Source organism: Hibiscus syriacus, unplaced genomic scaffold, assembly GCF_006381635.1.
Source record: "Hibiscus syriacus cultivar Baekdansim isolate YM2019G1 unplaced genomic scaffold, ASM638163v2 tig00004035_pilon, whole genome shotgun sequence".
NCBI lineage: Eukaryota > Viridiplantae > Streptophyta > Magnoliopsida > Malvales > Malvaceae > Hibiscus > Hibiscus syriacus.
In genome coordinates, this window is record NW_024061993.1 from 41,526 (window position 1) to 54,318 (window position 12,793).

At 35.6% G+C, this 12,793-nt stretch overlaps 2 protein-coding genes across 2 annotated transcripts; both read left to right on the forward strand.

Moving 5' to 3' along the window:
- The first annotated feature begins 200 nt into the window (after positions 1 to 200).
- On the forward strand, positions 201 to 1,062 carry LOC120186826 (LAG1 longevity assurance homolog 2-like). The gene is made up of 2 exons (XM_039190665.1): positions 201 to 389; positions 642 to 1,062. Exons 1-2 carry the CDS (start codon positions 270 to 272, stop codon positions 855 to 857), a joined length of 336 nt encoding a protein of 111 aa, XP_039046596.1. The 5' UTR covers positions 201 to 269; the 3' UTR covers positions 858 to 1,062.
- Positions 1,063 to 6,349: 5,287 nt separating this feature from the next.
- LOC120186892 (ethylene-responsive transcription factor ERF109-like) lies at positions 6,350 to 6,919 on the forward strand. Its single transcript, XM_039190728.1, has one exon. It carries the CDS (start codon positions 6,365 to 6,367, stop codon positions 6,917 to 6,919), a length of 555 nt encoding a protein of 184 aa, XP_039046659.1. The 5' UTR covers positions 6,350 to 6,364.
- Positions 6,920 to 12,793: the final 5,874 nt, after the last annotated feature.

The following is a 12,793-nucleotide window of genomic DNA, read 5'->3' on the forward strand; positions in this document are numbered from 1 at the left end:
GTTAAATAAAGCGCACGAGATCCCAACCTCCGCTAAATCACTCTCTTATTTCCATCGGATTATTCAGTAAAAACAACATTTTTTTTTATATTTTGGAGTCGCCTAAACCAATGACTCAATTTTGTTTTGTTTCTATTAGTATTTGTAGTATTCTTATTTTATCTGGGTAAAGAGATCTCTTCAATGAAACCTCTGAATTGGTGAATTGGAATTTTTGCATTAAAAATTGTACAGTTGGAGGGAGATCTCTTTGAAATTGGTGTGTGATCATGGAGTCGTATATCTGGAGCAGCAATTCCAAGCCAGACGCTTCGCATTTCCTCGTTGCGCTTTATTTCGCCCTTTGTTTCTCTGTCGCCAGGTTCTTGCTCGACAAGTTCATTTTTCGCATATGTTTTTCTTTCCTTCTTTGAGTTTTGATTCCTAACATAGTTTATTGTTTCAAAATTTTAATTGCTATTTTGGTTTTATTATATTTCGTTTGGCATGTATTAAGCTTAATAAAGAATAGGCCATTTTATAATTCAAAATAAATCCATCACATCAAAAAAACATGCTAGTAATTGGCCTGAAGTGAAGTCAAGGAGGAATTTTTTTTCTAGTTTAATACAACATTTTAATTTTTATTGATGTTCCTTTAGAGGTTGTCTGTCTGGTTATTGAGTAATGGATCTGCTCCTTTGAGGAAGAATATTGAGGCTACACAGGCAATAATTGCAAAATGCTCAGAATCTATGTGGAAGCTGACATACTTTGCTACTGTTGAAACATGGATCCTCAAAATCACCTACTATGAGCCATGGTTCAGAGATGTAAAAGGGTACTTTAGGGACTGGCCAAATCAAGAGTTGAAGTGAGTAACCTATATTCCTGAAATCCAACTGTTGTGTTTATCAATCTCATATCTTGTGCTAGTATGCAATGTAATTCACCTCTTTTTCAGGTTATAGTTGCCTTTGTCATTAACTGACAGAAAGTTAATGTTCCTCTTCAGTTCTAGTGCTCTACGTTTCTTATGTCTAAATTGGCATTGCATGAAAGGCTCCTCTTGTTTATGATTATTCTCTAAGAGATAATGGTCAAATCTATTATTGTCCATTTCTTTAATGATTGAATGCTCTGAAACTACTATTCTATCTTCATACGAAGGGATGTATCTGCGCTCAAGGGAAAACAGCTGTTTCCTCTCTTAATTTCCTTTTGTTTTAATTCCGATGAACGGTTTTTCTATTTTTCCTTTAAAAAATGTGAAATCTATCATTTTATGTCTCGAATTTTCCATTTTTACTTCACTCGAAATTAATTGCAAACAACTTTGTATAAAAGCTGGTACTCATTCCTGTGCACCTCTTTGTAAAGCTATGGTGAATGCTTGCTCATATTAATGTATTTGAAAGTAAATTCGCGTCAAATATCTGATTATTGCTGTTGTTGCTGTTCTTGTTTTCCATTTCAGTTCCGATAACCTCCCATCTATTCTTAACCTTCACTCTAGACAAGCTTGTTCACTTGTTTTAATGTGCTTTCATTTGGCCTTTTGTTTTGAATTGGAGGAGGTATAAGTGCTCTCATGCCCCAGGTGAACGTGTTATCTTATCTCTGAAGTATCTTTCTTGGTAACTTATCTTGATGGAAAATAATTTCTAATGAGATATTGTCTACCTTGAAGGAATAAAACTGTTTTATCCGTTTTTTTATTGAAATTTATGTGGTTTCTCTTGATACATACCTCAACATGTTTTGCTCTGTTCTCTTTAAATTTCCTGTTTTCTTTAATTCTTGGGTCCTGTATGGTGGGAGGACTAGTGCTTGTTATACCTGCCGACAACTTACTTTACATTTAATTTCTTCCCTTTTTTTCAGGCTTTCCTTGAGCCTTTTCTACATGTGCCAACGTGGGTTCTACATCTATAGCATTGTTGCACTCCTTACTTGAGAGACTCGAAGGAAGGACTTTGCTGTGATGATGTCCCATCATGTAATTACTACTATCCTGATTGGATACTCGTATGCCACAAGGTAACTTGCCCTTTTCTGTGGAAGTGCATCTATCCTGTTATTACTTTATAAAAGAGGCAAATAGTATTCCTTGTGTGTTGTTTGCATTCCATTTTTGAAATTATTATTATTATCTTTTATTCTCTACATACTAAAATGTGTTTGCTTTCTGTACGCATATAGGGTATCCCTAGTTGAATATGCTCCCGTTTGCAAGTTGGTTTGATAAATTATATGAACTTATAGATATCCAAGCATGAAGAAGATTATAATTGGCTTGTTTACAGCTTTTTCCGCATTGGTTCAATTGTCCTTGCCCTACGTGATGCAAGTGATGTGTTTTTGGAAGCATCTAAAATTTTAAAATATACGGGAAGGGAGCTCAGTGCTAGCGTGTGCTTCGGATTATTTTCCATCTCTTGGCTCGTGCTACGTTTAATAATCTTTCCATTTTGGGTCATCAAAAGTTCAAGGCTTGCCTTTACGTTTATGATTCGGTTTCACTGTGTGATCTGCAGACTGACTGATGAATCGTCTACTTTGGTGGTTGGCCTCTAACAGCTATGATGTTATGGAGTTCTTACGTCCTTCAGAGTCATATCCCAAATTCTTGTACTATTCCCTGAACACTATGTTGCTAATGTTGCTTGTGTTCCATGTCTACTGGTAGGTGCTCATATGCTCCATGATCATGAGGCAATGGCAAAATAGAGGAAAAGTAGGTGAAGACATTATATCCGATAAACATCTCTTCTCTCTTGTTTTTCTTAAATATTTTTTTTGTTAATTTGAACCATTAAATATAATTCCATGATCTTAGAACTTGATGTTCACATAAACTTTGTGAAGAGCGTGCTTGTTTCTATAATTCTCTTTTGGTAAGTGGTTGACCAACATCTTTAATATTATTTTAGAGACTGCCAAGATGCCAGAGGAGTGGAGAGAGTCTACGGTGATACCAATCTATAAGAATAAAGGAGATTCCCAACGTTGTGGCAACTACAGAGGTATTAAACTACTCAGCCATACCATGAAGCTATGGGAAAGGATGATTGAGGATAGGTTGAGACAGATTACTAGGGTTTCGAAAAACCAATTTGGCTTTATGCCAGGCAGGTCTACTACGGAGACGATTCATCTACTTCAACAGCTTATGGAGAAATATAGGGAAAAAAATAGAGATCTTCACATGGCGTTCATTGACCTTGAGAAGGCGTATGATAGTGTTCCCCGAGATACGATCTGGAAGACCTTGGAAACGAGATGGATCCCAACTGCTTATATCCGAGCGATTCGTGATATGTATTGTAGATCTACTACGTACGTCAGGACTACAGTTGGCGACACTGAGGCATTCTCGGTGGAAATCGGACTCCACTAAGGGTCGACTCTTAGCCATTACATCTTCGCCTTGATTATGGACGACATCTATTGTGCGACACTAGACGGTGTTCCATGGTGTATGCTTTTCGCTGACGACATTGTCCTAGTTGCTGAAACAAGAACTGAGCTAAATAGTAGACTGACTACCTGGAAGACTGTTTTGGAAGAAAAAGGTCTAAGGATCAATATTGCAAAGACAAAGTATTTATCTTCAAACTTCAGTGGGAACCAAAACGCTGAAGATGTAGAGGTATGCATAGAAGGACACGTTCTCCCCTCAAAGGATTGTTTCAAATATCTAGAGTCTATGATACATAAAGATGGGGGTGTGGATGATGACGTTACACATCGTATAAAGGCGGGATGGCTAAAGTGGAGGGCTGCAACCGGAGTATTGTGTGACAAGAAGGTGCCTCTAAAACTTAAGGGAAAATTTTATAGAATGGCAATAAGACCAACGCTGCTGTATAGATCAGAATGTTGGGCAATCAAGAAGGATCACGTAAGGAGGATGGAGGCCGCAGAAATGAGAATGCTTCGATGGGCATGTGGTAGGACTCTGTGGGACATGATACCAAACTCTGCTATTAGGATGTCATTGGGGGCTGTGCCTGTATCCGAAAAATTGAGGGAGGGAAGACTACGGTGGTTTGGGCATGTCCTTAGGCGACAACCGTCGGATACGATCAGGAGGGTAGAGTCGATTATAGTCGACGGTGCCAGAAGGAGAGGACGACCAAGGCGAAAGTGGGAAGACTGCTTGAAAACTGATTTGAAAGATTTAGCCCTTACCGAGGACATGACCTCAGATAAGAAAGTATGGAGATTTAAGATCAGGGTAGCTGAGTAGTACGGGTCACATCCTTAGGGTGTATCATCTCTGTCTTTTTTTTAATGCCTTTATAGAAATTTCCATGACTTCTACTTTTTATACGTCTCTGTCATTGTAATTTATGAAGGCTAAGAACTAGGGTATTGGAGAAATATTGCCTTAGTTTAGGTTTTAACCCATTTGACCTTATTTCTTCCCGTTGCTTGCTATCGTTGACTTCTGTGTATTCTTCTCTTCATGTTTCCTCTTTTTAATTTTAGTCGGATCTTACGTTTCTGTCTATATGCAGAGCTTTTGACGCAGGGATCTAATTGCAGGGATTAATTCTTATTACAGATGTGCATATATAGACTGCATATGTAGACTGTTTAACTATGTATTTATTTTTTATTTTTATACATGCATTGCATTTTATCTTTATTTTTAATTTTTTTAACTGACGGAGATCTTCCACGGAAGCTGCTCTCAACCTGGCATTAGGGGCAGCCTACTATCCTACCTCCCCCTTATCTCATTACATATGGGAATAGGGTTTTGTTGTTGTTGTTGTTGTTGTATTTAGAAGATAATTTTGGTAGAAAATACCTTTATACGTCTGACGTAGAGTGCTTTTTGCTCATGAGACTAAAATATTATCAATCTGGGAAATAAACGGAAAAGAGTGATATTTGAAGTAATAAATTTTTTTTGTAATATCAGTTTGTGTATGTAGAGGCTTGTAAAAGGAAGTAATGCCGTAATTGAGTTGTTTCCGACATGCTTGTGTTGGTTGAAATGCAGATTCCGAAGATGAAGGTGACTAAACTGAATATGCCCATTGGTTGGGGCGATGTCAAGCCTGAGGCTGAGGCTTTCTCTACAGAGGATCGAGTAAAACCTTGTCAATATTTGATTGATTCTTTCCTTGGGGGTGTAGAAGAAGAGTTTTTGTGCATCTTTATTTTTTTGGTTATCTAAATCGAATCTGTAAAATTAAAGCAACTTTCTGGGTATTCATTATTTGGGTATAATTTTACGTCTTGATATTTATCCTTCCTAAAATTTCAAACAAAATTGTGTATCACATGTTGGATTATAAGATTACATTTGGCGGAACATTTTATTTAGGTATTTTTTTTATGATTATGTAATTTTATCTTACTTGAAATCGACAGGTGTAGTCGCTTTCCAAATTTATTAAGAGATGGCCGACCTTTTCAAGTCCAATTCTTCTAGAATTCAATCTATTAAAACTCGAATGCAGAAACTCACATCCTATCCTATCCTTGTGTTAATACAGAATTAGTCAAATGTGTCAAAGGAAGGGGGACCTCTTCATGTTGCCGTCTTTGTTCTTGTTTCAGCTTTCATCCTTTATTTGTTTCTTCTTTTATCACCATGGCATGGGGACACTGCCAGGGGCAGGGGACACGGCATCCCTACCCATTACAAGTAAAAAAAAAATACATTTAGTACAAAGAAAAATGGTAACCTTTTATTCTTTTCATAAAAATAATAATTTAATTTAAATATTTTTCGACCCATAGTTTTAAAATGTAACCTAATTGTTGTACATATTAAAATATGATAATAACAAATATGTAAGTGAAGTCACACCTATCATGATGTTGGGATTTTTCAATCACCTTACAGAAATGCACCTAATATCCAAAAAGAGAGAGAGAGAGAGAGAGTTTTTTTCCCTTCATTCTCTCTGAAAATCTATTAAACTTGAATCATCACTGTTATTATAATATCTTTTACAAGCATATTGATAATAAATATACCTACTCTATCGATACAGTTATTCGGATCACTTAAGAAAAATAATAATAATAATAAAAAAAGTGAGAAAAAAAATTATGAGGCTTGTGTGGACCCCTCGTCCTTACATTTCCTGAGGTCATAAAATGACGTCATCAACCACATGGCCACTTCTGCTATCTACTAGCACACGCCGACGAAACACAGGTCTCCTAAGCCGTGTATTAACGGTGTACCCAGCTGGAATGCCACGTAGGCACTTCCGATTCTCCTTATATACTCGTCCTTTACAAACAAACTGAAATCTGGAATCTCCTTGTTTATCATAATTCACCGCCACTTCCCTCCCACGTTTATACGGAGCTTTTGCCCGCTGTACCATCTTTCTACGGAACAAGAAATTCCGCCATGGTTTCCGCCTTCAAGAACCTCGTCACTGGTTCCACTTCCCCTTCCTCCGCCGCTATTGATTCTTTTCTTGATTTCGGTGCTCCCGGGGGTTCCGCTTCTACTTCTGCCGGCGTTGATCGGGGAAACACGGTACTTCAAGTGAGTGAAGTTCAGGATAAGTGCCACGTCTGCAAATTCGACTTCTGTCTGGGTTGCAATCTCTTCCCGCCAAGTCAGCAAGACGAAAAGAAGGGGACAACAATCAAGCCTAGAGGTAAAAGAGTAAAGAAAAACTACAGGGGAGTACGTCAAAGACCCTGGGGGAAATGGGCAGCGGAGATTCGAGACCCAAGGCGTGCCACCAGGGTGTGGCTCGGAACCTTCAACACGGCGGAGGAAGCAGCTCGTGCTTACGATAAAGCAGCTATCGATTTCCGAGGACCAAGAGCTAAACTCAACTTCCCCTTCCCTGATATCAGTGCAACACCTCCACCGCCACCTGCAGCAACCGGAATAGCTACACCGAAAATAACCGGTGACAATGAAATTAATAACAGATGGATGGATGAATGAGGAAAAAGACAAGGGAAAAGGACTGAAGGATGCAGTGAGAGAAGATGGATGACGATGATGATGATGATGACAGAATTTGAAGGGGACAACTATTGTTGGAACTCTACAGGGAATGCTAATAGTTGTTAAACTTTTTTGATGTATTTGTAGCAGAATATTGTATTTGTATAATTTAGAATATCCACCATAGCCATCGGCTCTTCTTCTATTTTACGAAGAGAGAGAGTTGGATGGAGCTATAATATTAAATTACAGTGGCAATGTAATATAATGACATTATCATAAGTTTTTTAAAGTCATCATAACAATGTAAATCATATTCATAAAATAAATTTATAATCATTTTTAGAGAAATAAATCACGTAGTAACTACTACAGCATCCACAATCGCAAGTTCACAGTTACTGTAAAATTGTAATTTCCCATTGCCTATGTTTTTCTTCATTGCCTAAAATTAAAGGATTATAAGTAAGCGGGTGAATTTTATTTTCCAGATATATTCTTTTCGGTAGTGGTGGAGCGACACTTTGGTGAGATTTACTTAAAATTCAAATTTTCTTCAATTAATTATTTATTTTATTGATATTGTTCATTTTAAATATTTTAGTGTTTATTTTAAAATTTGAATTTTTTTTGATTAGTTAATTATTTAAAAAAAATACATTATTTCAAAAAAAAATTTGTATAATTATTGATTTAAAATATAACTTTTTAAATGACGATGTTTGAGTAAAAAGCCCAATTGAAAGATTTTGATCAGCTTTGACATGTGCTGAATTGAGTTCATTCGTCACGTGGGCTGAGCAACGAAATCGAGAAAATCGAAAAATCGATATGAATCAAGTAAAACGGTTTGGTTCGGTTCAGTTTGGCATTATACGGTTAGATTTTCAGTTCGGTTTAAAGTCTTCATTCTTTTATTCGTTCGGTTCGGGTTTTCTATATGAAACCCATTTGTTCCATATTGAACCGAATAGGTAATTTTTTTAAAAAAATGTATAATTTCAAGTGATTTTTTATTGAAAAACTGATAAACCGAACCGAACCATTAAAAAAACCGAATCAACCGAAAAAACTGATTTCAATTTTTTCAATTTTTTAACCATTCGGTTTCGATTTAAATTTTAAAAACCATTTATTTTGATTTGGTTCAATTTTTGATAAAAAACGAACCGAACTGAATACAACCTTATTTGTGTGGTGGGGGTGGGGTTTAATCTATTGCTTTTTTCTTTATGTATTGATTGAAAATACTTCATATTTCGAGGGGGAAAAAGATACAAAATGGAATAGAATTATTATTATCATTTCCTTCATATTTTCCACGTGATCCACGTGGGACAAATCAAAACACAATTTTGAGTTATTTCTTTAATTTTATATTGGGCGATTTTGATACTAAATCAAGTAACGTCAAAGCATAGTCATTAACTCAATTAATCATGTCATGATAAAAGATTAGTGTTATTATTGGGTTCTATGTTAACATCTTGAATTCAAACTTTAAATAGTCCTTACTTTATTATCATGTTATTTTTTATTTATTTATTAGCATGTGATTTATTCTCATATGTTCACTGTTATTTGATCAAAAGCATTCCATTTTTTCAATAAGATGAGGATTGGAGAGTGGTTTTTAGAGATCTGTATAGTTGAGAAGTTCGTCGAAGCCAAAGGAATCGCATACTTCGAAATCAGCTCGATCTGAAGATGGATTTAAATGAACTGAAGAGAGAAAATCGACGAGTTTTGAATTAGATCTATCACTTCCAAAGTTTTTTCGACAAAAATAAACACTATTTTTTTAATAACAAACACTAGAATCATTGAAGGGACTCTAACAAGTTTAATGTGAAATTTGGAAATTCTTTGACTCGTATGATTAACTAAGTATGGGATTAACTCTATTCTTTATTAGTATAAATATTAAAGGTTAAAAGAGCCTTGGGGCTGGCAATAGTATAAATGAAGTTATTCAATGAGGGAAGAAGAAAAATAAAGAATTTGAGTCTTTACTACATTCCTGCAGATTATACCATCTGTCTACAGATCTCGCTACTTCACTACTTGAAACAATCAAACGTGGTCATAGCATACATACACAAGTATCCTTGGACCACACATATCAATCATTGCATTATAATGCCAAACTAGATAGTTTAACAATACAATCATCGTTGATAATCCAGTCAAGTAAGGACATTTTCTCTCACGTCACTATATGTCTCATTCTCTTACCTAGAACATTATGTAAAAATAAACTAGTCTTTTAATAGTTTGAGCTTAGGACATTTAAGACATTAAGCATTTCTTCACTCTTTTATAGACTTTAAGGGTCTATTTTACCCACTTTAATTAGCTATATGCTCACTTTCATATATATATATATATATATATATATATATATATATATATATATATATATATATGAATACTTAAAGGTATTTTGGTCATTTTTACTAATCTAAGTATATTTTGATAATTTATCCTTTTCGAGAGTATATTTATTCACTTTTACACCTTTCAGCCTCTATATAAGCTAAATCTTTCGTCATGAGTCATCTCTCGGTCCTACAAGCTTTTACAAAGTCAATTTTGACTTTTAGAAATTTGAAGTATCGATACTAGGTTGAGGGTATCGATACTCAATCTTATGGTATGAATACCCTTGACTAGAATCGATACTAGAAAATGCCTCGAAATTTTTCAGTATTGATATTCGATGAATGATATTAATGCTCACAGAACAATATCGATATGCTAAGATGTTTTGCCCAAATTTCTCAACTGTTGGGTCTACTAACATGCCCACAGAAACATTCGTGGCTCAGCGCCGCACTAAAAATTAAAACATACTAAAAGTATCACTAAAAAGCTCAAGCTATCAAGTCTACTACTATCTATTATATTCTACTAGCCCACTCCTTGAGTGTTGGACCTTGTGCCGAAGCTAGTCTGCTTTAAAACTTGTTTATTGAGTATTTTCGAATACTCACTCTCTAAGTTATGGTAGAGATCATGGTGCGGCTGAGGGTTTTGCATCTCGGAGCTCACACACCCTTTAGTCTACCCTGGATATGGCCCCCGAAATTCTCTGCATCAGAAACCATACCACTAACTAACCCACCCTTTCTTCTAAAGAGTGTTAATGCCTTGGCAAACATAGTTAGTCAGAAGGGCCTCGACCCTACCTAAAGATATCCGGATTGAATCAATAATGTTGACTCTGGTAGCTTTTTAAAAGAACTCAAGTGTCCTGGTCGTTTTCTCGAGCATTCAAAGAAGACTAGTTTTATTTCTCCTAACTTTAATTTATTTCTACGTTTGAAAATAACATTAACGTTCTCACTTGTAGTCTTATCAGAAGAATTACTAAAGTGTTGGGGTATCTCGAGTCTAAAACGCTAAAAAACTACCTTTACTACTCAAAATAGACTGAAAGTATCGATACTATCCCTGGAGTATCGATACTCCTGCTAAAGTTTCGATACTTTATATAAATACCGATACTTTTTAGCCCTCTGTTCTGGAAAGTTTTGATACTTGCCTGGAAGTTTTGAAACTATTCCTAGAGTATCAATAATCTTGTAAGAGTATCGATCCTCTTACCCATAAAACACATATTTTGCTTGGAATGATGAACAAGTATCGATACTGATAGTATCGATACTCAACCTAAAGAAAACATAATTTCACTCAAAAATATACTATTCATCTAACCCAAAGACCTTAATGAGGTCCCCAAACATTCTTAAAGTCTTATGTGATTAAAGAGGAGCATAAATAAGGTTATACAAGGTACTTAAACATCAAAACATGAAAACTACCATGATCATACAACACTAAGCTTTATAATTAAATCTCAAGCTAGAAAACATCTCTAATGATTACTAGGAGTATAAAAGGGTTGATAGTGTATTACCTGGCCTCCTTGGTTGCTAAAATCTCCCTCAACTCAACTAGGAGTCACCTTACCTTTATCTTTTGCTTTAGAAATCCACCCAACTCATTGGCTAATCAAAACAGAACTAGGGGTTACTAACTTGTATTTGCTTGGAAACTAAGTTAAAACATTATATATTACTTAATATTACTCAAAACAAGCTTAAATCTCTAGGTTTCTTTCAAGCTCCAAAAACCCATTTTGAAAACAAAATCTAAAACTCACAAAATGGAGCTTGAAACAAAGCTTGAAGGATGGAGATAAACATTCTTACCTTGGCTAAGAAAATCTAAGATTGGAATGCTTGAAACTTGGCTCTTGAAACGAAGAAGAAATGGAAACCAATGGAAGAAGAAGAAGAAGAAGAAGAAGAAGAAGAAGAAGAAGAAGAAGAAGAAGAAGAAGAAGAAGAAGAAGAAGAAGAAGAAGAAGAAGAAGAGTGGGCGGGATATTAGGGGGTTAATTTACTTGAAATGATATAAAAAGAGGGAGAAATATATCATCTTCTACAAAATGGGTAAACTACACTTTAGGTTTTTCACCTATTAACTCAATTTAAAACTATCTCTTAGCTTTAACGCTTGGGCCTAACTTAGGCCCATCACCTATATAACTTGGTCTAATATCTTGGGAAGTCTAATTGGATTGACTTAAAGATCTCGGGTTGACCTAAAATACCAACTCATGTTTTGGGGTATTACAACTCTCTCATCCTACAAGAAATTTAGTCCCCGAAATTTCCCTAGAGAAAGGTCTCACTCTGAAACTCTACTGGGCATCTATGAAAGATCTTGACTGCTAGAACATCTAACTCTAAGGGCTGGAAACTTGAACCCCTATCTTAAGATCATCTGCTAAAACTCTCTCTCTCTCTAACTGGGAACTCATTACTAACACTGAATCTTTTCTTTACTATCCTTACTTAATCGGGTTAACTTACAACACAAAAAAATAACCTCTTCTATTTGTTGGGTTTAGACAAGTTTGAGACCTTATTGAACTTGCACACTCTTCTACTAAAATCAACTTCTATGCTTCTACTGCATAACTATAATCTAATATTCATCTACATTAACCAACTGCTTCCTCGACCTTATGGTTTATCCAGGAAACCTTCACCAGAGAAAACCTTCTGTGCCCTAATGGCCAACATAAACTTTAAACCCTTGGGCTTCTCACTGAACATTACTATCTTACTCTTATCTTACTTTCTAATCTTAAGCTATTGAACTTACACTTTAAACTCACATCTATTATGGTTTGAGCTCTCTACTATTGCAGATCCAAAAGTAATATATAACTATAAAGGGCATGTATATTCATAAACTCCTTATTGACACTGACTAATTATGATCAACACTGATAACCAATGACCTGCAAGTCCTAAGAACGTTAATCCTGATGCTCTGATACCACTAAATGTAACATCCTAGACCAGTTCGACATATAGTCAACCGATTTAAGGTACCACATGGAACCACTAAAATGGCTAACCAACTTATTCTTACTTTCATGTACTTTAAAACAACTCTTTACATCTGAGAGCCCTCAAAATATATAGATACATACTGACTCTTAATTGACTTTACAACTCAATACAATTGAATTCATGAATATACATGCCATTTAAGAAACTTGTGACGTACTCTGCTCTGTACTAAGTTTGGACCTCGATCTCTCTAAAACTTCTCAACTGTTGGATCTACTAACCTACCCATGGAAACATAGCTCAGCGCCACACTAAAAACTAAAACATACTAAAAGCAGCACTGAAAAGCTAAAGCTATCAAGTCTACTTATATAAGGTCTATTGTTATTTATTCTACTATCTGTTCTATTCTACTAGCCCACTCATTGAGTGTTGGACCTTGCACCCAGCTAGTATACTTTAAAACTGGTTTAGTGAGTATTCTCGAATACACACTCTTTAA